This window comes from Athene cunicularia, assembly GCF_003259725.1.
Source record: "Athene cunicularia isolate RWA chromosome Z unlocalized genomic scaffold, athCun1 chrZ_part1, whole genome shotgun sequence".
In the NCBI taxonomy this organism is placed as follows: domain Eukaryota; kingdom Metazoa; phylum Chordata; class Aves; order Strigiformes; family Strigidae; genus Athene; species Athene cunicularia.
The window spans coordinates 13,319,637-13,346,766 of record NW_020799142.1 but is presented as its reverse complement, the minus strand read 5'-3'; the positions used below and the strand labels follow the sequence as shown (position 1 = coordinate 13,346,766).

The following is a 27,130-nucleotide window of genomic DNA, read 5'->3' as shown; positions in this document are numbered from 1 at the left end:
TAACATACAAGAAAAAAATATGATTTTTGAAGTAAAAAGGATTGTTAAAATCTTTACTTTGTTTATTACATGAATCTGCATCTTAGTAAAGCAGCGGAAAAAACCCTCCGCTGCTTTACCTTTTGGGGATTCACACTAACCAAATACATATTTTTACTAAATTAACAAATAAAAAAAGAAAATCCTCTAAGAAGAAGAGATTACTGATATGAAAAAAGCTTATCATAAAAGCATGCCTTAGCCTCCAAGTAAGTGTACACTGGTGCTTTGTTTTGTTTTAAAATAAACATGTAGGTCATACTACATATGAAAGGCTTCTAGGCGTATTTTTTTTGCATCTTCTGGATGTCTCAGGGCAATTCCACTTCGCAGCAGCAGTTCTATATATGGTGGCCAAAATGAGTCATTGATTGTTACATAGGGTTCATGTGGTGTGCTCATTAATTTGTTTACAAGCATCTGGAAGACCAAAAAGATAAGATTTAGAGAATGAACAAACAGCTAAATTTTTATCTCCTTTAATCAAATGCATGCAAATTATTATAATGAGACACTTATGTAGGCAATATAATACATACAAGACTACAGAAGAAATAAAAGACCTGTTCAAAGTAGAAATAAAACTAAAAACTTTTATTTCACTTCATCACATCTTTTTTGATGTAAAAATTAGAACCAGTCTGGATAAAAGGAGAATTCTAAGTTTTTCATCATCCATCAAAAATTCTTAGTGGATATTAGATAGTGAATCTATAAATGGCTAAAAAATCTGAACATGAAGGTGATCAATCCTTATATAATTGATCTTAAAATCAGTACCTGTTAATTTAAGATTCAAAGCATTAAATAGGATGGAAAGCTAGATTTTTGGGAATCACCTCAAAACCTTAATGAGTTGCTGTCAACAAACAGTATTTCTCCTTCACTCTTTCAGATTTTAGCAAAGAATGTCCATCTTACAATTTTTCTAAATGCCATCTCACTAATAAGCTAAAAAAGCCCTCTCTTCTGAGATTGGAAAGAATTATTTTTTCTCTATTTTATATCCTTCTGTAGGTAGTGTTAGAAATAAGTAAGTTTGCACACGTGAACAGTTTAACATCATTGTCCTACATTAACTTCGCTATGTTTGCACACTAAATCTTTTTGCTCATCTCGTAAATGAGTTATCCAAATTCTTAAGATCACTTCTTGTTTGGGCATGACAAGACCCTTGCAACATGTCACCTCCTTTTGATACTTCCCTACTCCCCCTTTGTTCCTTAAATAAACACAGGATTACTTAATGGAGTTAAAAACAAGCATCAGTTTTGACATTCTTCTTCTGGTTTTGGAGGCCATGTTTATACTACTCATGGGAAACATTGCACACATTAAATAATTTTACCCATCCCATGGTGCTCTCTATTCATCCCAGATATTTAATCTTTCTACTCAGAACTTCTAAATGTTATCTCTTTTCCAGTTTCATTAGGTACAAAATACTCTGTCTGCTTCTTTATTGCTAAAGAAAAACTGAAAATCCTTACTACCAGACTTTACTCTTTTTTTACCCATTGCTATTAAAAAAAAAATACTGCTGCTCTTTTTTACAACATTCTGAAGAGTTGTTCCAGTTTATGTATTTTGTCCTTATCTGCCAAAATCTAAGTATTTACTTCAAATGTATTGTTTTAGATGATTTATTACTTAGTCTTTTCCAACATCTGACATTCCAAAATAACCTTTATAGCTACAACTTTAAATACATTTCTATTGTAAACAGTCTTTCAGATCTTAAACTAGTTCAACAAAAACAATCTGAGGATTATTCCTTTCTGATCAATAAATGGAAAATAATTACTATATTTGTAAATAATTACAACTCATTACTGGAATAAAAAGTAGTGTAATAAAAATTTTGAGGTTTGCATGAGAAAAATTTACTCCTTGCTTACTATTTATGTTATTTTGAGGCCACACCTCAATTCCTGTGTTCAGTTTTGGGCCCCTCACTCCAATAAGGACATTGAATGACTCGAGCGTGTCCAGAGAAGGGCAACGAAGCTGGTGCAGGGTCTGGAGCACAGGTCGTACGGGGAGCGGCTGAGGGAACTGGGGGGGTTTAGTCTGGAGAAGAGGAGGCTGAGGGGAGACCTCATCACCCTCTACAGCTCCCTGAAAGGAGGTTGCAGAGAGCTGGGGATGAGCCTCTTGAACCAAGGAACAAGTGATAGGACAAGAAGAAATGGCACCAGGGAAGGTTTAGACTGGATATTAGGAGGCATTTCTTTATGGAACGGGTTGTTAGGTGTTGGAATGGGCTGCCCAGGGCAGTGGTGAAGTCCCCATCCCTGGAGGTGTTTAAGAGTCGGGCTGACATAGCACTTAGGGATATGGTGTAGTTGAGAACTGTCAGTGTTAGGTTAAGGGTTGGACTAAATGATCTACAAGGTCTTTTCCAACCTTGATGATTCTGTGATTCTATGTAATTTAAGTAGGTACTGATATACTTAACTAATATAAATGTATACACCTAGCTTATCAAAGTGGATTTATTAAAATGTATATTTTAATTATTTAACAAACACATAGAGATTGAGCAGACTCATGGTTAGGAACACATGCACTGATTGAAATTCTGTGAATGAATTACATTTGTACAACAGCAAATCCTAATTCTGTAACTATAATGTAAAGATAACTTTGAATTTGTCTCTTTAAGAAAGTATTATCTGTATCTATAAAAACACTTTTGAAATTTAACAGGCACTTGAAGCTAGAACTGAATTACTCCACAAAAAACCCTCCCATAAAACAAAGATAACGGACATGGACAGTTTATGCCAAGATAGTTAAAAATAAATCTTGGTTTTTGGAAGCAGTATGTTATTCCAAATGGAAATTAGACATGGCTTAGATGTGTTCACATTTTGAGGAGATTAACAATATCAGAAAAATGTGAAGGGCAATTTTAAAGCATTAGAAGAGCTTTAAAATTTTTATTCCATAGGGAATGGGCCTATTTTAAATTCTGATCTGTTTTCAAGCTCTGCCTAATTTGGCATTAACAGGCATGCTGAGATACTTGAAGCATGTAAAATGATTTTGATGGTGTAAACCCCAAGTATGGGCTTTTAACTAAAGTACAACAATGTCATGCTGACCAGATCATAGCATCTTAATAACAGAAAGTTGTTAGTCATCAAGTTTTCCCTCAGGAAAAAACTTTTTCCCCCAGGAATGTCTTACACATAGATACTTACAACTGTCTGAAGACTGAGGATGGAGGAGGAATAGAAACACTTCAAATGTAACATTTAAGAGAAGAAGGAACAATGCTAGTGAAAATATTTTTAATGCTCCTTCAAAATTGTGCTTTGCAATTCAAATTCATAAATTGCACAGTGATTACAAATACACAAAGCAAAGCTTACATACTTATAAAATCAATTAGAAATGCTTGCATCAGATTAATTTATCTTTCATATGAAAAGATAATCCAGTTAATACGTGAGACTACACATTAACTGGTCCTTCTAGAACTGTTATTGTACTATATTTCAGAAATATTTTTATCAAAATAGTACAGAATATATCATGAAATGGAACAATTCATTTTAAGCATAGTGTTTGTCTCCAGCATGAACCACTGAGGCTCATAAATCTTTAAAATAAACATTATAAAATATAATGATTGAAGATGAAATAATCAAAATTATTGCCACATCTCTTTTAAAAAATTGAGGGATTAATTTGATAGGAATTAAAACACAAATCTGACAAAACATTCTTAAACATTCTACTTTTCAATTAACTATTTTAATTGTATGCCATACACAGTTATTCATCTTATTAATATTAATATATTATGATCAGATCTGAGTACAGGAAAATCCCCCATATCTTTATGTAAAAAAAACCATCTTACCTCTAAAATTTCATGCAGCGTTATCAGTTCTACAGATGGCTCTTCAGAAGAACCCTGCAAAGATAACCACCCCCCCAGTCAAATTAACAAACCCCAAAACTAAATAGTCAGGAAGGATGTTAATTGACAAAGAAAAAGTAATCACACAATTATTTGAATACATAGTACACAACAGATGAAGACTTTTACTTAGATTTAATGACATAAATACAATGTAGTATTTAAATCTACCAGTTCAAAATCATACACTTTAAATGTAACTTTTTAAAAACTGATTATTAAAAAAGTGACCATAGTGTATCTACCTGGGTTTACATTTAAATAAAACCAAATACATCATTTTTATAATATAGTACAGGGCAAAACATTCTCTGAGGTAAGAAAAAAAAATGATGTTTTTTTGTGAACTTTATGAAAATGTTTACAATGCAAAAGTCCTTGATAAAATATCATTACAAAATTACTTGTTTTCATCTGCAGCAAGCAAATCAAGCCATTTGCCTATAAATTTATATGGATTTCTAAAATTGATATAGATTTCTTAAACAGCAATGCTAACAAAATTGCTTGTGCTGTTGCAAGGTGAACTTGATTCTTTTATTTTTCAATTTTATCCTTTTTCCCCCATCCACTTCACATTCAACAAAATAATACAGCACTGGTGGCTGCTTAGTCAAGCACTGATGTTGAATATATCAACTTAAGTCCTAAGACATTAACAGCTGTGCAGCACCTTATACAAACTCTACTTCTGGACAGAAGGAGATTACAGCAATAAAAAAGAATTAATGAAAGGCAAGTTCTGGCTCCTTTTTTCCAGTCATAGTTCTTAATATTCTCACCTTCAGAAAGCCACAAGGGGGCTGCTGCCTGCTCCATGGACACCTTGCAAACCATGGAGCTAGGGCTCAATAATGCCTGTCTTTGTGCCTTTATATTGACACTAGGCTGAAGAGATAGAATCTGCACCAAGAAGCTGCAAAAGGTTCCTCAGAGCAATCATGAAGATATTTCATATCCTTGGCTGTGGTATTTCTCTGGCCAAAAATATGACTTCATAACTTACACAGTGGGTTTCAATATTCATGTTTCAGAGTTGAAATTAGGTTATGACTTGAGCAATTACTAAAACTGACATACAAAGAACAAATTCCTAAGGATATTAGTGTAAAGAGGTTTGCACTCCCACAGAAATAGAAAACTTATTTTGTTAGGTTTGTAATATACCTTATATATATTTTGGGTTTTATTATCTTACATATTTTAAGTGTCACCAATATAATAAGTACCTCTAATTAATTAATTAATGCTTATAAAGTAACTTTTAAGCAGGATGTTTAGTATCTGTTTATTTAACCATCCAAGAGATAGACTGGCATAAAGACTATTCCACAATATATGGCTTTTCATATTTCTTATCTTGAAAAAAAATTCTTTTTTTTTAATCCAAGATTTAAAATGCAAGATAATTCCTACCTCAGTCACTACCTATTCTAAAAGTGTTGGGCCATGGCAACAGAGGCTAACCTGAGCTGTGATTCAGTCTTCCCTCCCACTCCCAATCCCAGATGCAGGTGCCTGGTGAAAGAAGAGTGGAACTAGAACAGCAAGGCTAGGAGTTCACACTACTAGGCAGCTGTGCCCTACAGACATCAGCCCTGCACGTTTGTCCTCACACAGAACTACTGGGAGTACAAGAAGTTTCCACAAGGTGAAGCAGAAATTACTGCTGTACAGAGTTAAGAGTTCAGTTCTTCCAGAATATTGAACCAATCTGATAATAGATGTGAATAACATATTCACCCGAATCAATGTAACAGCAAATTTCATTGCGAATGCTGACAATTTCTGACACAATAAAGAAAACTATATAGGTAAAAATTGCTGTTTCTCCTGCTTTCACAGTTAATCACTTTAGATGCAGATTATAGGGGACCAGCAGTTAAGCCATTTAGATCCAAGTGAGTCAAAAGATATAGAGGCAGCTATGAATTTACAAGGAGGGAAAAGAAAGAAAAAGATATGTGAGAAAACAAACTATGTTTAGAAATTCAGGCAACGCATAGATAAAATTAAAGCTAAGACAAGACCTTGGAAATGTATCAAAATTAATTTTACATTTGAGTAAAACTAAAAAAAAAAGATATCACAAAGGTAGTAGGTGACTTCTGTGAGCAAGGGAAAGGGTTGATTAATCCTAAACACTTTGGGTGATTATTTTTTCCTTTAGATTTTAATAAGGAAAATTGCATGGAAGAGATGAAGTCAAGGTAGCTAGTAAGAATTTCTGACAGTATAACATGCTGAGAAAAAATTTAAGCAGTTGATTTTGCTCTGGGGGAGAAGTTTTTACATAAAATATTCCTCAAAATTCTGAAACACACACATGAATTCACTATTCCTTTTATTTAAAACAGGTGGATATGACCATGAGCAACTCGATCCAACTGACATTAGCACTACTTTGTTGATGGCGTTGGAATGGAAGATCTCCAGCTGTCACTTCCAGCCTATATTTTTCTATGGCTTCACATAAATAGGAGCAAATAAATAGATGTATCTTATCACAGGAAATATATTTTTAAGGAAATAATGATGATATATACGGAAAAAATGGACAATTGCTTAAAATGCTTCTTCAGACACTAATGACTTTCACAGAAGCATATCCTGGAACAACTGTAAGATGAGTAAGAATCAGCAAATAGGGAGATGGCACTATCAGGCCAAATTCAAGAAACATATGATTGAAAGACAACTGTTAATTACATCACTGAAACTTTAATTTCTTAACATTGGAGCAAAATGTATCATATTTAGTAACAGCAGAAGACTAGAAGGTATTGATATGCAGAAGAACTAATCTATAATAGAATAAGGTGTTTGAAGAGGGTTGAATAGTACTTTGAAAATGAATATCATGCCTTGAAAGCTCCTTTTGGTATTTTTATGTGCAAAACAGGTACTTCTGCCAAAACCAAGTTGGTTTTCTTTAGTTAAAAGCTGAACATTCATCAGTTGGAAATAACAGGAAGAAAAAGACAAGGGTGTAATTAGTTGCTTTTATGTGACTGTGAGCTAATAGTTGTCTATAACATTGATTTTTACCAGGTTCCAAAAAAGATGAATCCAAGTGGAAGCAAATACAAAAAAATGGGTGTTATTAGGATAAGCCAGGGAATTGTAAAAAATTACCTTACAGAAAAACAGGAAGCTTTGCTACTTTAGATAGCAAAAGAAAGGTTATAAGATTGCTGTCTATACATGTATCAAGAGTAATAAACACAAGAAAGAAAAAGAGCTGTTCTAAGGACAATGCTGGTGCAAGAATACATGGATCTGTTAGACATGAATAAATTTAGACTGGAAGTTAGGAGACAGGTTCTAACCAAGGTACTGAGATAATAGAACAAACTCCAACAGAAACAGTAGTAACAAAAATAATTAGTTTTTATATGGAGCTCAAATACTAAAGAAATTTTATTTTGTGGTTTTCTGAAATAACAAGGGACTGGATTAAAGAATCCCAGAATCAACTAGGTTGAAAAGGACACTGAAGATCATCTAATCCAACCATTAACCTAGCAATGACATAAAAGAAGTGCTTTCTATTTCTGTATTCTTAAGCATGTCTAAAATCAAAATCCCCACCTTTTTTTGTAACTATTCTTTCAAACAGTAATGGTAAAAGGTTTATTTTTACTGCAGACTTTGAATTTATTATGCAAAATACTCCCTGACTGCCTATTTTCCCTAAAATTTTAAGATAATTTTAGGCCCAGTTTGCCTGAGCAGAAACTGATGGTTAACATTCCAAATCACACCATAATTAAACATGTGTCCTTGTAATTGTTTCAAAAACATAGTTAGACAATTAAAATTTCTTTTGCCAAGGAATATATGAGTCCACTTGCCTAGTCCAGTAAAAAAAGTAAATGGAACAATTTGGAGTAAACCCCTCACCATTTCCAAATTTGGCACAGCTTACACTTCAGTAAGAAATACCATACATTGCTATGCATCCCACTGGGTAATGGATAAATGCATTAAAAATGAAAATATCCAGCTGGGAACAGCCTTACATAATTTAAAACAACCTGAAAGATATCAATTAAACCTAAAGGATCAGCTGTAACAACTACACTTATTTCAAAATATAGCTGCAGATTCTATGTCAATGGATTTAAAAAGAGATTGCATCTAATTAAATAGAAATAAAACATTTCTTGACAATGATAAAACTTGTAAATCTTACCTTCTTTTTAGCACTTCTACCAGTCTCTGGAAGGGGAAAATGGTCTGATAGGAATTTACCCAGAGCATCCAAGAGTTCTTCTTTAACTGACTTTAGTTGTAAGATTTTATTTTCCAGTTCATTCAATGATCTCATTTTCAAACTAACACAGTAAAAAATTATCAAGAGAATATGAAATTCAATAAAATAATTTAAAAGTCTTTAAGTAAAAAAGTCCCTTATTTTATATTCTTATGAGTTCAACATCTTAAATCACAGGACATAAGCAGATAGGAGCAATATTTTCCATGTTTCAAATATGGATTACTGAGTTATTATTTGATCTATTTAACAAAGAAAGGAGTATATTTTGTTTTCTCATTTGCTCTTACTGATATTTAAATTCTTCAGTATTGTCCTGGTTTCATCTGGGATAGAGATAATTTTTCTTCTTAGTATCTAGAATAGTGCAGTGCTTTGGATTCAGTATGGGATTTGGTATCAGAATGCTGATAATGCACTGATGTTTTCAGTTGTTGCTAAGAAATCAAGCACTTCCCAATTCCCCATGTCCTGTCCATGCATGGGTATACAAGAAGCTGGGAGGGGGCAGAGCCAGAGCCCTGGACCCAAACTGGCCAGTGAAATACTCTATTATATAATGTCATGCTCAGTATACAGAGGAGGGTTGGCCAGGAAAGGGGGTTCTCTCTCATTTCTGGGGGATCTCGGTCTTCTTGGGACCACTAGCCAGGAACAGGCTGGGTATCAGTTGGCGGGTGGTGAGCATTGTGCGTTGCCCATTTGCACTTCCTATTATTGGTTTGGGTTTAGGTTTTTTTTCCAATTCCAATTATTAAATTGTTTTTATCTCAACCTACAAGTCTCCCTTTACCCCTCCAATTAACTTCCCATACCCCAGGAGCAGGAGCAAGCATCTCTGTGGTGTTTGGCTGCTGACCAGGTTTAAGCCACAATGGTCCTTTCTGCCACCCAATGTGGGGCTTGAAGGTTGGAGATAACAACAGATCTGGCCAGAGTGTATTAAAACAAATTTGCTATAAGCATTCAATATATTGGCTTATCAGTTGCTGGTAATAAGGTTAATTTATTGGCTCCTAGGGTTGTGGCACTCGTTCTTAGAGCTGTGCTATGCATCACTTCACTTGCCGTATGTAGTTCCTGTGCTGCTGCTGATGATCACCCATGGGAGGTGGATTACGATTTTTGTTTTGCTGTACTATGTAATACTGTTTTATGGCACAATAGAGTTGTTGGTCCCAAGATTAGTCCGCTGTTTGTACTCAGCATTGTACTTAAGGGGTCATCTTGCAGAAAGGGTTAATAATTCCACCCTTTAACTTTTCTCCTTGGAGAGCCAATCCATGGGGGAAACACTTCCCTTCACCTTCCCTTCTCCTACAGGCTACTTACAATAGTATTTGAAAATTTTGGACATTTTGAAAATCCTTGAGATGTTTATATTAACATGGTCATCTTACTGCTGGGAACCAGCGTGCTCCTGCATGTGGTTCAGATTTTGTTCAGGGTTAAGCAACTATTTAAGAGTATCACCCAGAAGTCTACCTCAAGGCTGGAGAGTTATCAGTAGCAGGATGTATAAGATAGCACGGGCAAGTACCTAGGACAGTGGGCACCTCCAATGTTTTGGAACTTCTCCCCTGAATAAGTGCAGAATCCTGAAAAAACAGTGAAATATTTGGAAGAAGTATTCTGTCACCGTGCTAATTCCAGAGAGACACAGATGATTGCAACATGCTGGGGCCTGGCCTGTGCCTACCAAACTCTGTTCAACACTATTCAGTACCCTGAATATGGTTTAAACCACAACAAATATAAAACCACTGTAGAAATACCTTTTTGTGGAAAGTTGTCCAACTTGGGTGTTTGCCTTTCTCTGAAAGGCATATAGTAGCTGCTCCTGTTCCTCATACCACTGCTGTTCTCTTTGAAACATGAAAAGTAGGAAATGGCACAACAGATAAATAGTTTTCCTGGACAGTCAAAAAAAAGTGCAGTACAAAAGCTTATGGCATTCAGAAGTCCAAATTATTGTATTACCTTTTTAGATCTTCTTCCAGTTGTTTATTTTTTGACTGAACTGTTGATAGCACCATTTCAAGCTGATTCTTTACTTTCTGCAACTATAAAAAACAAACCTACAGTTTGCAGATAGCCCAGTCTGTGCTATTTGTTCTATGTAAGGTTACATCTGTAAATCTGGTAAAGAGGGCCAAAATTATCTGGAATTTCTTAAGAAATATGGCTACAGAGTGACACACCATTTTTAAATCCAGTTGGAGCTATTTAAAATGTTACTGTCACCAGCTGCTCATTAGTGTCTTACTGAAGCTCTGTAAAATAGTTGATTTTACCTGAAGCAGACTATGGAGCATACACGTGAACTTCTCATCTTATGAAAGACTGAGAAGAAAACATCTGTAGCACCAGGGCTGCATTGTTTAAATCACTGCAGCTGCTTGCAAGAATGAATCTGTGCTAATAGCACCAACATAAAATATAGAACACTCAGAAAACAAAGATGCTGCAAAGAAAGACTAATTACATCCATGAACTAAATGGTCATCAGTGATATGGACATATCTGGGAGAGAAAGGAGGGAGAAACAAAACTACTGCAGCCAGAAGCTATATGCACTGCTAAAGACAGGGTATAGTGGACTCTCAGTGGACTAGGTCTTTCATTAGTGCGTTATGTTCTACAAAGTAGTATTTCTAATAGTTTATGGTTTTTTAATATAAATCTATGATTTGGATGATTTTGTCTCCTACCATAAAAACTATGAAAACTTTTACATTTACCTCAAAGAAATAAAAATTGTGAAAATATTATACGGAAGCAAATATTAGCTATGTATGCAACATCTGAAAAAAAATTTGAATCCTCAACAAAATAGGCCGCAAAATGGGATATCAGTTCAAATATGTCATACCAATACAGTCAGATGAATGTGTGTAACCAAACAACATGTTAACTGTGATCCTTAACAGCAGTTGGGTACTAGAGGGAGGAAAGCTGCTAGGAAGAAGAAAACCAAAATGTTGTTTGGGGTTTTTTAAAGCCATAGTAATAGGAACATTCTCAGGTCATGTTGCATACCAATGTCCAATTAATTTAATGTAATGGTACCCCTAAGATATTATTGATTTGCTTTCTTCCAGGGCTGGAAGAACTCAACAAATTATTGCCACAGAACTCTAGAGTTAAGAATACTGACTCTTCTGTGTAACATGTAATGTTACATTATTTTAGATCAAGTATGAAATGCAATATATAAAAAAATATTGTTTAAAACATCATTCATTGCAACTAGGAAATTTTAGTAGTTATAATATAGGGGAAGAAAAACAATAGAACAACAATGGCTGAAGAAACTTATACAGTATCTTAGCAGTAATCCAATACAGGAGTAGTCATAGGAAAAAGCAGCATTGTATATACTTTCTTCATTTTTTTTTCCCAAGAAAATGTATCATCCCTTAACAAACAAAAATCCTTACCTCTTCTTTTCCTAATGATAGCAGTACATCCGGATTGGTAGAAATTACTGAAAAATAAAATTAATTGGGTTTTTTGCATTGGATGATATAGGCTTGTTTATACTGCAAAGCAGCCTGGCTAGAGAGAAATTTGCATAGCCTCGAAAAAACTAACTTGGCTGTCAGCAGCAGTCCACCACATCTTGTGGTGTCCTGCTGTGCTAACCTACTGTTATGTTTCAGCAAGTGAAATCAGACCAAAAGAAGTGTGGTGTTAATGCTTCTGCATTATTTTTCATACCTGAACTAGCTTAGATATATAGATTTAATTACATAATACTGAAATGCGAAGTACAGTCATACTTCAAGATAAGCAAGACTGATTTTTCCAGTGGAATGGATTCCATCATCATTACCAATGTGGACAATGAAATTCTTCCAGTCTTCCAATTCTTTGTTAAACAGCCTCCCAAATGCTTGGTCAGGATTGTATAACCTATCAGATTTAAAGAACTTAAAAAGCACATCACTATTCTTACTGTTCACAAGAGCAGTCATGTGTAGGGAGATTAAAGGCCCAGCAAAGCCAATATCCTAACTCCAACCCTGTCCAAGGGAAAGTAGGGTACTATTCAAGGATGTAGTAATGTTTTCCCATAATGCTTCTGCAAAATGCAGTGATTTATGGCTCATGGATTTTCTGAATAAGAAGTTCATTGTTGTATTTGATAGTCTTCAATGGACTCCAATCTGTTCTCAGTTCCGTGTGAACTTGCAGCATCTGCATAAACATATAACTTGAAAAATTGTGGCGCTGGAATCTATTAACAGGAGAAATGAAAGTTACTCTAACAGTTTTAAATCTTAGTATGACAGGGATATTTTTTGTCCAGGCTTTAGCTCAATCTCAAATATTAAAAATAATTACTTCAATAAAAGCTTTTCCTTTAACAAAAAGAAAAGCCCTTAACCCTCTTATAAAAGCATTAAATATGTCCGAAATACAATACAGTTGATTTAACACATTAATAAGAGTACTTTTTTTTGTAATTTTATACCTTCACAAATTTTGAGAAGTATTAGACTAGTAGTTCTAAAAGTAGTGTTTGTTCTGAGATTAAAATCTGCAAAACGAGTTTAAAATGCATTAAATTACATGTCACAATAAAACGCCTTTTACTTAGAGAATTACTATTTCTAAATCTTGACACAAAATCTGAGTAGAGTGCCCTCAAATTAAATTTATGTTTAAGAGCTGTGGGAGGTAGTTGTCTATGCTATTATTAGTGCAAGATTTCTTTAATGACATGAATATCCTACATAGAATTAATTGGTGTGCCTTTACTCACATTCACTGTCATGCTTGAAGAAACCCTTACAACTCTTCCCCACGCCACACCCCTTACTATAATTATTGTGAGCTCTTACTACTTGGAGTTTCTACTGCTGTTTTCTAACATGTCTTCATTTTTAGATACCCAAGCCTGAGTATGTACTTCCCATTCAAAATTCACACTGTGGGAGTATCAGAATAGGCTACATCTTCCTAGGAAAGAAATCACTAACCCTAACTTAGTGAAGGAACAGTGCAAATCTAAAATACTGTGACAACACATTTATGGCAGCTGCTACTGTAATGAACACAGGTTGTTCTATCTACTAGAAGTTAATGCTTTTTCAGTTATGAATCAATACACTTGCAAAAATCAAATGTCAAACAGGATTGCCTAGTGATACATAGTATAATTACTAAGCAAAATACTACCAGATGCTAGGAATGTAAAAGCAACTACTACGCACAAGTTTATACAGAAGTTCCTATTAAAATAAGAGGAATCTGGCAGAATACTGATACTTACTAAAGAAAAATAGAAATTATGCAGAGACCACAAATGTTTTATAAGGTTACTTCCACTTCCTTATTTCGCAAATGTAAAAGTTAAATTCTACTTTTATGAGCTAAATGCTTGTTAAAAAGTTTTAATTTAGCTGATTTAGCAGCTCTAGAGCTACATAAATAGTACCAGAAATTGAGCAAGAACAAGAGACCAAAGTAAAAGCTTTGAAAAAATAAAATTTGGATTGTGGATTCACGTGTGTTTGCCAATATTGCACTTAAAGAAAAGTAGAGCTGCCAAGTTATAATCTCTGAAAATAAGGTTTAAAATTGAAATGCTGACAGACCCTTATTTACAAAAAATGAACTGTCCATTACTAAAAGCAGAAAACAAGGTAAAAAGACAGCCTGACATTCATGCATTATCAGTAAGTTGTATGAAATTATTGTTTCTGCTATTCCTATTTAGATAAATGCAGACAATGTTTTAAGAAATTCCTCCTTCAAAGCAAACAGTAGGTATAAAGGAGCCAAGACTGACAGAGAAGATGTAAGCACAGAAGACTCCTTATTTTCATATAAGTACTTTAAATCTATTCAAATTCTTAGCAGAAGCTTTTTTTTCATCTGTCAGAAAGGTAGCCAAAAAGGCAAAGCTTTGGCTACAAAATAGTATTTTCATTATAATATGCATAGATCATTTATCTAGTAAAAAAATAAGATTTCTAATAATAAATCTTATTACCTGGGAACAAGGAAGAATAGTTCAGCAAAGCAAGTCAGCAAGCCAATAAAAATAGATCATGCCCCAAGAATATTTTTTAAGCAAATTGCTTAAAGTTTAAAATAATTACGTATTTTAGTAAAGAAACCTAATATCTCCTGGTATTTTACCCAGATAAAAACTTTTAAGTGTTTTCAATTAATTTTCTTTAAGCCAGTATCTTATTTGTGAGCAGCTGCCAAGAACTAGTGTTTCCCAAATTAGTTCAATGTCACACTTTTGATCTACATACTTCTAAGAAGCATTTGAGGCTGAGCACTCTTAAGACAGGCTTACAAAGCACAGGAACTAAAAATTTATTCTAATAGAGCAATAATATCTATTTATAAGAAAGAAAGAACTTTTTTTTCCCCAGTTTTGAGCACTATATCCAGCATATTCATGAACCTGGAAAGATGCCGAAGAATTGACTTTACTGTTCATCTGAAAATGCATTCCAATTTGGCCAAATTACAAAATATTGAAAATTACCATTTTCTGTCTAAAACACATTCCTATCATTTTGTAAACACAAAAACCCCACAGCTGCTTCTGGCACTAAAATATTCAAATGAGTCCATGTATTCATTTAAAGATTAACTAATAAGTTTTACTGGGTTGAAAGGTTCTCAATAGGAGATATAACAATGAGTGCTACCAGAATACTAATGATAGTGTGAACTGTTTATGAGTCTCCAAATGATACATCTGAAAAAACAGATTACTTTACTCACATTTAGATTCTGAATGGGTTTTTTTTCAGTGTCTGGCCACATCAGCCTTCCAACAGTGCAATCAGTCAGCATTAATGCTTATGTACAAAAAGATACTTGAAGAACTGAGGAATTTATACCTTTTGACTGATAATGCCTAACAAATATAAGAACTACCACTTGTCTCAGTGGTTTGTGCTCCTCAGATCAGTAAGCGACCTAGATTCCCATGTTGTTAAAACAAACTGTAGTGTCTTTTACTACCTTTTCTTGACATGAAATCTCTGACCCCTGTTAAATCCAACATAGATACTTTATTACAGTGTAATGGGTTTACCACTAAAGGCTTACTTCAAAGTTTTCAGCTAGTACCTCATAATATAACAAACTTTTGTGAAGCATTAATAAAAAAAAAATTTTAAAAATAGTTAAAAATATGTCTGGGTAAATTATTGTTAATTTATTAGCAATACTTGCAAAAAAAAAAAAAAAAAAAATCAAACAATGTGTCAGCTTCTTAAAAGACAAAACGGATACAAAATTATTTGCCAAAGTAGTTCTGTCCTAAAAAGGAAATAGAAATGAAAGATGGAGAAGAAACTACCACAGAAAGGAGAAACCTGAAAGAGGGTAACAGCATAACAAACTTTTATTTTGCTAGGAGATCTACTACCAGTCATTTTTCTGTTTATATGAATATACCTTACATGGAAGCAGTTACTTACTTTCAGGACTTCTGTTTTGCCATTGATTATGTTCTGCTCTTAAAGCTTTCATTAGCATCCTTGGTAATTGGAAGGAAAGCTGTACAACAAGAAAAGAAGCATCTTTTGAGGTGTGTTGAGTTGCATTGCAGTAAAATGAGATAAAAATTCAATTACTAAACTTATACAGCAGAAAACAAAAAAGAAAATATTACAATAGGCCACTTATTCCTTCCAAAGATTTGAAAATGCACTCACAGAGATCAAGAAATATTTTTATTCTTTTTTTAAAAGGGGGGAGTCAGAAATAGTCGGAGTTGGCATTTTCCCGTGTTGAGGCAGGGGTATTAGCTGTCTTTTTCGATCTGCCAATCCACAGAGGTGTGGCGCTCAGATCACAGCTAATCCATGCAGGAGATTACGACCTTCACGGGAACAAAAGCACAGATGCCAATATGGTGGTTGGCGCTTGCTCAATTTAGTAACTGCGCAATTGCTTTTTATATACCTTCCCATACATCACAAGGTCTTTAATTCCCTATTCTTCCAGTATCTCGTGAGATCTTTACTTCCCTGTTCTTTCCATACATGGCGCGATCTTCCAAGCACCTCTCCCTATACTCCCCCTAATTTTCTCTGTAATATTGGACAATGAGCACAGCTGAAGATGAGCCACTAGAAGCAATGATAGTGCTTCATATCTCCACCCCTCCTTAGATTCATGGTTGATACACATTTAAAGTAAAATGGACTGTGCTTGATATGTGATGACAAAACAAAAGATTGTCTTCTAAAAAAAAAAACCAAAAAAAACCCCAAACAACCAGGAGTCAAATAAATCTTCCATCAAAACAACATCTATAGACTCAACAAAAAATGCTTTAGAACCAGCGCTCTAGCTCACTGTAATCAGTGAAAATATAGGAGCAATAATGAAAAACACTGGTTCAGAAAAGTTTATTACAAAACCCCAGACTAAACAAACAGCTTTTTAAATCTTGTAATTACTTATAAACTGATATGAAATTATGCATACATTTAAATACAACAGGTACTGCTGATAGGGTCAAGCATTCCATAAAAAACACTGCAGACTGCAATTGCCTTTTCATCAACTAAAAAGAGAAAAATATGCTAACAATCATCAGCCAAGTTCTTACACTAAAAATACCAAGAACTGACAACTTAAGCTTAGCTTTTCACTACTCAAAATAACTTCATAAAGTGCATCTTCAAAAGACAGCCTTTTAAAAGAAAGGAAAGCAAACCCAAAGAAGAACAAACCCAAACCAGAAGAAATAATCACCATACAGACATTTCTTATTTTCAGGTGGTGTCATCGCTTTTGCAATGAAGCACTACTCTTGACAGTACCATCAGCTCATTCTTTGTTCCTTTAAACATGATTTCAAAAAGGACGTACAAAACATGCTGGATATTCCAGTAAATGGACAAAAAAACTTTCCAATAAATTCACACTACCATTCAGCAACCTTAAATCAAGGACTGTCTCTTAAAGACAAATGCATCCATCATATTTGAGAAGTCATGGCAGTCCAGCAAAGTTCCCGCTGACTGGAAAAAGAAAAACATAACCCCCACTTTTACAAAGAGAAATAAAGAGGATCTGAGGAACTACAGACCAGTCAGTTCCCACCTCTGTGTCCAGCAGTATTACAGAGTGGATACTCCTGGAAACTATGCTAGGGCACATGGGAAATAAGGAGGTGATTGGTGACAGCCAACACGGCTTCATGAAGGGCAAATCGTGCCTGATCAATTTGGTGGTCTTGTATGACAGGGTTACAACGTTGGTAGATAAGGGAAGAGCAACTGACGTCATCTACCTTGTGCAAAGCATTCTGACACTGTCCTACATGACATCCTGTCTCTAAACTGGAGAGACATGGATTTGATGGATGGTTGTACTCAATGAGTTGCAATCAACAGCTTGATGTTGAAGTGGACAGCAGCGATGAGTGGTGTTCCTCAGGGGTCAGTGTTGGGACCAGTGTTGTTTAACATCTTTGTTGGCAACACAGTGGGATGGAGCGCACTCTCAACAAGTTTGCTGATGACACCAAGCTGTGTGGTACAGTAGACGTGCTGGAGGGAAGGGATGGCATCCAAAGAGACCTGGACAAGCTTGAGAGGTGGGCCTGTGCAAACCTCATGAAGTTCAATAAGGTCCTGCACCTGGGTCAGGGCAATCCCAAGCACAAATACAGGCTGGGTGATGTGTGGATTGAGAGCAGCCCTGTAGAGAAGGATTTGGGGCTACTGGTGGATGAAAAACTGATTGTGAGCCAGTAATGTGTGCTTGCAGCCCAGAAAGCCAACTGTATCCTGGGCTACAAGAAGTTGACGGAGGTGATTCTGCCCCTCTACTCTGCTCTCATGAGACCCTAGCTGGAGTACTGTGTCCAGCTCTGGGGCCCCCAACATAAGAAGGACATGGACCTGTCACAGAAGATCCAGAGAAGGCCATGAAGATGATGGGGGGGGGTGGAGCACTTTCCTTATGAGAACAGGCTGAGAGAGTTGGCGTTGTTCAGCCTGAAGAAGAGAAGGCTCCAGGGAGACCTTATAGCAGCCTTCCGGTACTTAAAGGGGGCCTACAGAAAAGAATTGGGGAGACTCTTTATCAGGGAGGGTCGTGATAGGACAAGGGATAACAGTTTTACCTTAGGGCAGATTTAGATTAAAGAAATTTTTTCCTGTGAGGTGGTGAGACACTGGAATAGGTTGCCCAGAGAAGCTGTAGATGCCCCCTCCCTGAACATGTTCAAGGCCGGGTTGGACAGGGCTTTGAGCAACCTGGTGGAAGGTGTCCCTGCCTGTGGCAGGCGTGTTGGAACTATAATCTTTTCAGGTCCCTTCCAACCCCAAACATTCTATGATTCTATGAAATATGTACATCCTGCCTGGTAACTCTTATGCCTGGTGTACATTCCTAGCAAAATATGCTGCTAAGTAATCCATTACATCATAGACCAGAATCAGTCCCCAGACTTAAAGGATAAAACCAGGAGAGTACTTTGCAATATTACAGTCTTGAGGTGATTAAGTAGTGAACATTAGTGATAAGGTCAACAGCAAGGAAATCCATAGCTTCTTGGTCAGCTACAATGAAAATAGAATAATTCCAGCTGGAAGGACCTTCAATGATCACAGAATCATTCAGGTTGGAAAAGACCCTTGGGATCATCAAGTCCAACCATCAGCCCTATTCTACAAAGTTCTCCCCTACACCACATCCCCAACATCTCATCTAAATGACCCTTAAACACATCCAGGGATGGCAACTCCACCACCTCCCTGGGCAGCCTATTCCACTGTCTGACCACTCTTTCTGTGAAAAATTTTTTCCTAATGTCCAGTCTGAACCTCCCCTGATGCAGTTTAAAGCCATTCCCTTTTGTTTTATCACAAATTACCTGTGAGAAGAGACCAGCACCAACCTCTCCTTCATGTCCTTTCAGAGAGTTGTAGAGAGTGATGAGGTCTACCCTCAGCCTTCTCTTCCTCAAGCTGAACAGTCCCAGCTCCTTCAATCTCTCCTCATACGATTTTTCTCCAGGACCTTCACCAGCTTCCTTGCACTCGCTCCAGCACCTCAATATCTCTCCCAAACTGAGGTGCCCAAAGCTGGACACAATACTCAAGGTTTGGCCTCAGCAGTGCAGAGCATAGGGGGACTAGAACATCCCTACTTCTGCTGGTCACACTATTTCTAATACAAGCCAGGATGCCATTGGTTATCTTGGCCACCCAGGCACACTGCTGGCTCATGTTCAGTTGGTTGTCAACGAGAACCCCCAGACCCTTCTCTTCCAGATAGCTCTCCAGCCACACCTCCCCAAGCCTGTAGCCATGCAGGGGGTTGTGGCCCACGTGCAGGACTTGGCACCTGGCCTTGTTGAAGCTCATCCCGTTAACATTGGCCCACCGATCCAATCTATCCAAGTCTCTCTGTAGAGCCTCCCTATCCTCATGCAGATCGACACTCCCGCTTACCTTGGTGTCAGTTGCGAACTTACTGATACACTCTGTGTCCTTATCAAGATCATCAATAAAGATGTTGAACAGAAATGGTCCCAACACCGAGCCCTGAGGAACGCCACCTGTGACTCGTTGCCACCTGGATTTAGCTCCATTGACCACCACTCTCTTGGACCACCCAGCCAGTGCTTGACCCAGCAGATCATTCGCTCATCCAGGCCATGGGCAGCCAGTTTTCCTATGAGAACTCTATGAGGAACTGTGTTGAATGCTTTTTGAAAATCCAGGTAGACAATATCCACAGCTTTTCCCTCGTCCTATAAGCAGGTCACCCTGTTGTAGAGGAGATCAAGTTTGTGAGGCAGGACCTGCCTTACATAAACCCATGCTGACTGGGCCTGATCCTCTGGTTGTCCATTATATGACTTGTAATGGCACTCAAGATGACCTGCTCCATGACCGAGGTCAGACTGACAGGTCTATAGCTTCCTGGATCCTCCTTTCTGCTTCTCTTGTGGATGGGTGTCACATTTGCCACCCTCCAGTCTAATGGGAACCTCCCCAGTCAGCCATCACTTCAGGTAAGTCATGGAAAGTGGCTTGGCCAAATCCCTCAGCACCCTTGGGTGTAACCCATCCAGTTCCACAGACTTGTGTGCATCCAAGCGGTGTAGCAGGTCTCTGACCAACTCCTCTTTAATTGTGCTGACTTCATTCAGCTTCCCATCTCCCAACTCTTGAGGCTGAGTGTCCAGGGAACAGCCAGTTCCACTGCTAGAGACTGATGCAAAATAGGCATTGAGCACCTCAGCCCTTTCCTCATCCTTTGTTACCATGTTTCCATCTGCATTCAGTAAAGGAGGGAGATTTTCCCTAATCCTCCTTTTGTTGTTAATGAATTTATAGAAATATTTTTTATTATCTTTAACAGCTGTAGCCAAGCTGATCTCTAGCTGCGCTTTGACTCTCTTAACATTCTCCCTGCATAGCTTCACTACATCTTTACAGTCTTCATGAGAGACCTGCCCCCTCTTCCAAAGGTAACAGATTCTCCTTCTGTTCCTGAGATCCAGCCAAAGGTCCCTGTTTAGCCAGGCCGGTCTTCTTCCCTGCCTGCTTGGTTTTTGGTACATGGGAACAGCCGGCTCCTGTGCCTTTCAGACTTCTCTCTTGAAGTATGTCCAGCCTTCCTGGTCTCCCAAATCCTTCAGGGCAGCTTGCCAAGGGATTCTGTCAAACAATCTTTTGAACAGGTCAAAATTTGCCCCCCAGAAGTCCAAGGTGGCAGTTTTACTAACCCCTCTCTTGGTTTCTCCAAGGATCGAAATCTCAATCATCTCACGATCACTGCACCCCAGACGGCCTCCACCCTTTACCTCTCCCACAAGCTCTTCCCTGTTCAGAAGAAGCAGCTCCAGGAGGGCACCTTCCCTGGATGGTTCCTTCACCAGCTGGGTGAGGAAGTTATCCTCCACACATTCCAGGAACCTCCTGGATTTTTCCCTTTCTGCTGTGTTGTGTTCCCAGCAGATACCTGGGAGGTTATCTGCTGATCATCTAGTTCAATTGTCTGACCACTTCAGGGCTGACCAAAAGTTGAAGCCTGTTACTGAGGGCATTGTTCAAATATCTCTTAAACAGGCTTGGGGCATCAACCACCCTTCTAGGAAGACTGTTCCAGTGTTTGATGATGCTCATGGTAAAGAAATGCTTCCTTATGTCAATCCAAACCTAACCTGATGCAGCTTTGAACCATTCCCTTGTGTCCTGTGATGGAGATCACCAGCTTCCTCTCCATTTTCCCTCCTCAGGAAGCTGCAGAGAGCGATGAGGTCGTCCCTCAGCCTTCTTTTCTCCAAACTAGACAAACCCAGAGTCCTCAGCCACTCCTCAGAGGATGTGCCTTCCAGACCTTTCATCAGATTTGTTGCCCTCCCCTGGACACATTCAAAGACCTTCACATCCTTCTTAAATCATGGGCACAGCACACAGTTAAATCACTGTACACAGCACTCAATGTGAGGCTGCACCAACGCTGAATACAGAGGGATAATCCCCTCTTTTGACTGGCTGATTACACTGTGTTGGATGCACCCCAGGATGTAGTTTGCCCTCTTGGCTGCCAGGGCAGGCTGACTCACACTGAGCTTAGTGTCACACCAGCACCCCCAGATCCCTTTCTGCAGGGCTGCTCTCCAGCCACTCTTCTCCCAGTTTATACCTGTGCCCAGCATTACTCTGTCCCAGGTGCAGAATATGGCATTTGGACCTGTTAAATTTCATACCATTAATCACAGTCGAATGCTCCAATCTATCTAGATCCCTCTACAGGGCCTCTTGACCCTCAAAAGAGCCAAGAGCACCTCACAGATTGGTATCATGAACTTGTTAATGGTGCATTCAGCTCCTGCATCCAGATTGTTGATAAATGAATGGAACTGGCCCTAAGATTTAGCCCTGAGGAACACTGTTGGTGACTCATCACCAGCCAGATGTAGCCTCATTCACCACAACCCTTTGAGCCCTGCCTTCAGCTGGTTCTTCACCCAGTGCACCATGAACTCATTCATCTCACAGTTGGACAACTTGTCCAGGAGGATACTGTGAGGGACAGTATCAAAAGCCTTACTAAAATTCAGAGAAATACACCCACCACCTTCCCTTCATCCACTGGGTGCCTGATCTTCTCATAGGAGATCAAATTAGTGAAACTATTTTGTAGAGAATAAAAAAAATATTCTTACCTTGGCATCTGACATTCGAGATGTGCCCATTTCTAGACGCATTAGCTTGCTCTGACACTTGGTAGAAAACAAACAACATTTACTTACTCTTGACTTTTGTAAGAAATAAACATGATGCTTAGAAATTCCAACAGAAACTGTTTAATATAGAAATAAAAGAGTTTTGACTTGGCTCCTATTAGATCCCTCAGACCCTGACCCAGAACAGCAAATTTAAAAATATTTCTAAATCATACCACAGTAAAACAGTAGAAATTCAATTAATTGAAAAGCAGAAAAGTAGCAGTTAACAAAAGATGATTTGCGGAAAAAGGCATGTTATGAGGGAAAAGTTCATATGAGAGACACCGAGCAGATAAAGAACATGAGAAACCAGGAAGAGTGAGTCATGGACAAGGCTGAATAGGGAAGCTGCTGAAGAAGTTAACACACTTGCTGCTACTATTCTGGCTCTCCAAACAGAGCAATTGCATTATAATACACATCTTCAGTTTTAACTCACTTAGGGTGATATACTGTAAACTTCAAAAATGCTTTGATTTTTAGAAGTGCACTACGTCAGCTATTACTGCAATGAGATGTATATCAAGTCTAAAATTCAGGCCACCACAGATATCCAAGGCTTCAACAGGAGACACCTGCTAAACTCTCCCTTGTTTTGTAACTGTCAGCCATTTAACCTGCTCCGTGACAGAACAAGATGTATTCTACTGAGCAGTACTTTGGAAACATTGCTGTTAATGTTTTGGAAGTAAAATACAATACATGATTTCTCCAATAAAAACTGCTAATGCTGACACACAATCATTGGGACATTATATCATAAACCATATAACCTAGGAGCTAATTCAATTACTATTAGTTCTTTAAACTTTTTGCTGAATATGCATGCATCCAGGATGCAACAATTACAAAGTAGTAAAAATCCTACTGTTTATACCAGCTTCCAAAAATAACACATATTATCATTTCTTGTGTTGTTTTGAGGATGCTGGGATGGAAATACAAGATAACAAAGATTGTCAATTAAATTAAAAAAAAGAAACATTATATTCCCTTCTAATCTGAAAAATTTCAAAGACATTGTGGTGCCAAACAAAACTTCTCTTGATAATTTATTACATTACTTCAGAAACACAGACACAGGATTCCCTGACACTTACTGAATATTAAGGTAAGTTCACATGTAACAACAAATAAAGTCACATTAGTCTTTTAAAATCTAATTATTGCACACTGGGTTGTCTGTACTTTGTTCTACTTCAAGTTTGAAAGTATTTTTACTTCAGTTTCTGATACTTTCAAGGCTTTGAATCTACAAATCAGAACTCAAGCACACAGCATATAAATACCACATAAAATTGAGTGAGGCAATTAAGACTCCAAAATATTATTTATAACATGAGTTTGCAACAGACTCCGCAGAATCTTATAGGATGCATACCATCCCTCAGAACAACTAAATGTTTATCTTTCCTAGATTCCTGTAAATAAATATAACTCACTCTAAAACATTATTATTAGAAAATTGGATCATATATTGAGAGAGATAAATTTTATTCTTGAGAATGCAAACGTCAGCTTGCATAAGTGTATGCTGACATCAGCATTCTTCTAAGCTTCTTTCTCATCTTATTCTCTCTCCTTGAAGATCCAAAGTACTTGATCCACCAGTTGAATCCCATCTTGCATAAGGCTATAGAGAGAAGGACCTCAAGTCTCAGTGTGCTGGTACTAACAGAACACAATTGTTTCATCTTCCCTAGTTTTAACATATATTCCCATTCTATTTAACTAAATAATAATATCATCACACTGTAAACAAAGTTGGCACTGCAAAGCATTCTTCAACCCTGCTATTTGTTCTACCTTTGGCCTTTGTGAGGATATTTTTTTTCCCTTTTTTTTTTGTTTTCTTTCTTGTTGTGGTGGCTTTTTTGGATGCAGTAAGGTAAGCATGCAGTGAAGGATGGAGAGATGAACAAAAAAACAATAAGGAAAGTTTACAACAAATCTAGCTTACTACTTGTGACTTGCATACCTCTTCCATCTGCTTCCAAATACTCTCACATTCTTCAATGAGCTCTCTCTTGCCCTCCAGAGAACAGACTGACTCAGTAGTGATTTCTGGTAAATATTCAGCCTATTAACAAGCAAATAGAACAGTTATTTAAATCTACAATAATTATTAACAGGTTACTGAATCATACCTGCTACTTCAAGTCAAATATGTAAGAGAGAAATCCCACTGAATCCAAACCTTTTAGTTAACTCCTCTGTATTTCTAGATAGTACCCAATCATGCAGTAAAATGAGCTAACAACGCTACTGTAGTAACATCTGAAGACACTAATAATGGTTCTTAAAATCAATCACAAAATCCTTAATTTTCAACACTTCTTTGATTACCTGAAATGGTGTGGGGTTTTTTTAACAACTTTAATACAGAAACAATAAAAGAATCTCACATCTACAAAACCATACTTTTCTTCCATGTAGCTGCAAAGTTCTTAGGCATAGTTACTTCTGTCTTCCCATAATCCTCATCTATTTCTCCTTATCACAACGAGTTCAGAATCTTTTCGATTAAAAAATCAAAGTGCTCTGGAGGTTATTAGAAAAACAGACAAAATAACCTGAAAGATATGCAGGTAAGAAGGAGAGAGGACACCAGGACAGTCAAGAGAGAAAAATTAACTCAAGTCAAATTAACAAGTTTGAGAAACTGTTGTGTCAGATAGAAACACATACAAATTTAGAAATTAAGATTAAATGTATAAAGAGATACATGAACAACAACAGCAATTAAGAGGGGGAAAAAACAAAAAGGGACAAAATGGCAGTCAAAGGTAATTTTTAATGTAAAACAACCAACAGGAATTTCCTAGATGTACAAGATGCAGGAAGCATTTAAAAATACGCCAAATACTTAAGAGATTAAAAACAGACATTCAAAGAGATAGTGATCTAGAGAAGATATAAACACATCTGCTTTCTTAATGAGGCACAAAGTCCTACCTCAACCTTTTGCTCATTATCATAACAAAAATGCAGCATCAGAGGAAATGATGTCAAAAACCAGAATAATATAAAAGGAGTGAAATACTCAACTAGTATCCTCGAAGTTCAAGTATGCCATAGCAGTGTGGCTAAGAAAAAAATCAGAACGCCTTACTGAACACTGGAAGTATTCTAGAGAACTGAAAGGTAGCAATACTTCTACTAAGCCTTCCTGACAAATTTCTTGCATCAATAATTAAAAACGGAATCTGGATTGCCATGATGTGATAAGGTATAATAAGCGCAGTTCTTGAAAAGGAAAACCATCATCTTTTTAAGTGTCTTGGAATGTCTCCATAACATAAAAGAGAACTAGCTCACAAAATGTACTGATTTCTGAAATGCTTCCAGTGAAGTCCTCCACAGAAGGTTAATAAAGAAATGAAGCAGTCTTGAGATGCAGTGTACTTTTTTTTCCTCAGACAAAAAACTGTCAAGGGCATAGACAACAAGCCTGAACTTATGATTTTCATCATGGCAAAAAGGTTCAGCAGCAGAACTAACAAGGCCTGAATGAAAAAAAAAAAAAGTGGAGAAGGAAAAAAAAGAAGACATAACCTTTGAAAATTTAAAAGGGGTCTTGGGGTAGGAATAAAAAGTCCTATGCCCTTATGGTCCCCTGCAATAATACAGTCCATCAACATGAAAACAAACAAAAAGCAACCCACAAAAATGGTTAAAGAATTATTGTTGACCTTCAAAATTTCCATGACTGATTTCACACAAAGTTTCAAAATGTACACGTTACAAGGAGATACTACAGGCCTCTGTATGTTAATTACCTTCCAAGTATCACATTCAGATGTTTTTTCTTGCATCCTCACAAGTTTTCCTTACAGCCTCCCCTAATTTTGTATGGTAAATTACATTTCCATTCGTACACTGTATCCAAAAACTGAAGGCATTTTTTGCATCTCATCAAAATTAATGCCTTCCAGTTTCAATACTATTCCTTTACTTCGTTTTAGAGCTACATAATTAGGTAAAAAATAGACGCAGCAACAAGTGTGCATTGCAGGCTCTCTGCCAGCCAAGCAAACAGGCAAGCTTTATGGGAAATGTTTCATGATGACAAATACAAAATAACCACTGGAAGAAATTCAGAGATGAGGAAACAAAGTAAAAGTAGCCCTGGGAAAACTGATGAGGGGAAGAAAAGAACAAGATCCAGAAAACAGGGAATTCACCTTAGGAAGAAAAAAAATAAAATTAGGATACAAATAGCATCACAAAAGCGGTTAGACAGGGAGCTCCCACTGTCACAGAATCACAGATTCATCTAGATTTAAAAAGATTTCAAAGATCACCTAGTGCAACCATTAACCTAACATTGACAGTTCCCAACTCCACCATATCCCTCAGCGCTATTTCGACCCTACTCTTAAACCCCTCCAGCCCGCTCGCTTCCCAGCGCCCCTATAGGCCGCGAACCCCCGCCCTAAGGGAACCCCCAGCTCCCTGGGGCCGGCAGTGACGCTGAGGGCAGCCAAGCGGCCCGCGGGGCAGAGACGGGTGGCAGTGGCGGCCACGATGGCCTCCCCGCCCATTACCATGGCGTCTCGGCGCGGCGCTCCGCTCCGTCCCGCCCGACAGGGCCCGCGCTCTCTGCTGCGAGCGCTACTCACTCATTGGCTCTGCCCGG

General features: G+C 37.3%; 1 protein-coding gene across 1 annotated transcript; it reads right to left on the bottom strand.

Annotated features, from left to right (window-relative positions):
* Positions 1-207: 207 nt before the first annotated feature.
* On the bottom strand, positions 208-27,065 carry CENPK (centromere protein K). The gene is made up of 10 exons (XM_026865641.1): positions 27,039-27,065; positions 24,470-24,571; positions 22,429-22,485; positions 15,704-15,782; positions 11,687-11,733; positions 10,227-10,309; positions 10,022-10,111; positions 8,166-8,307; positions 3,911-3,964; positions 208-459 (listed from the first exon to the last, which is right to left on the bottom strand). The coding sequence occupies exons 1-10, from the start codon at positions 27,039-27,041 to the stop codon at positions 301-303; spliced, it is 816 nt and encodes a 271-aa protein (XP_026721442.1). The 5' UTR covers positions 27,042-27,065; the 3' UTR covers positions 208-300.
* Positions 27,066-27,130: the final 65 nt, after the last annotated feature.

Bases quoted from the DNA above. Each gene is read 5' to 3' on its own strand.
- CENPK (XM_026865641.1), bottom strand. The intron at 11,734-15,703 runs GTAAGTAACTGC...TTTATTTTTCAG, and splicing joins GCAAAACAGAAGTCCTGAAA to TAATTTCTACCAATCCGGAT. The intron at 10,112-10,226 runs GTAATACAATAA...CATGTTTCAAAG, and splicing joins CTGGAAGAAGATCTAAAAAG to AGAACAGCAGTGGTATGAGG.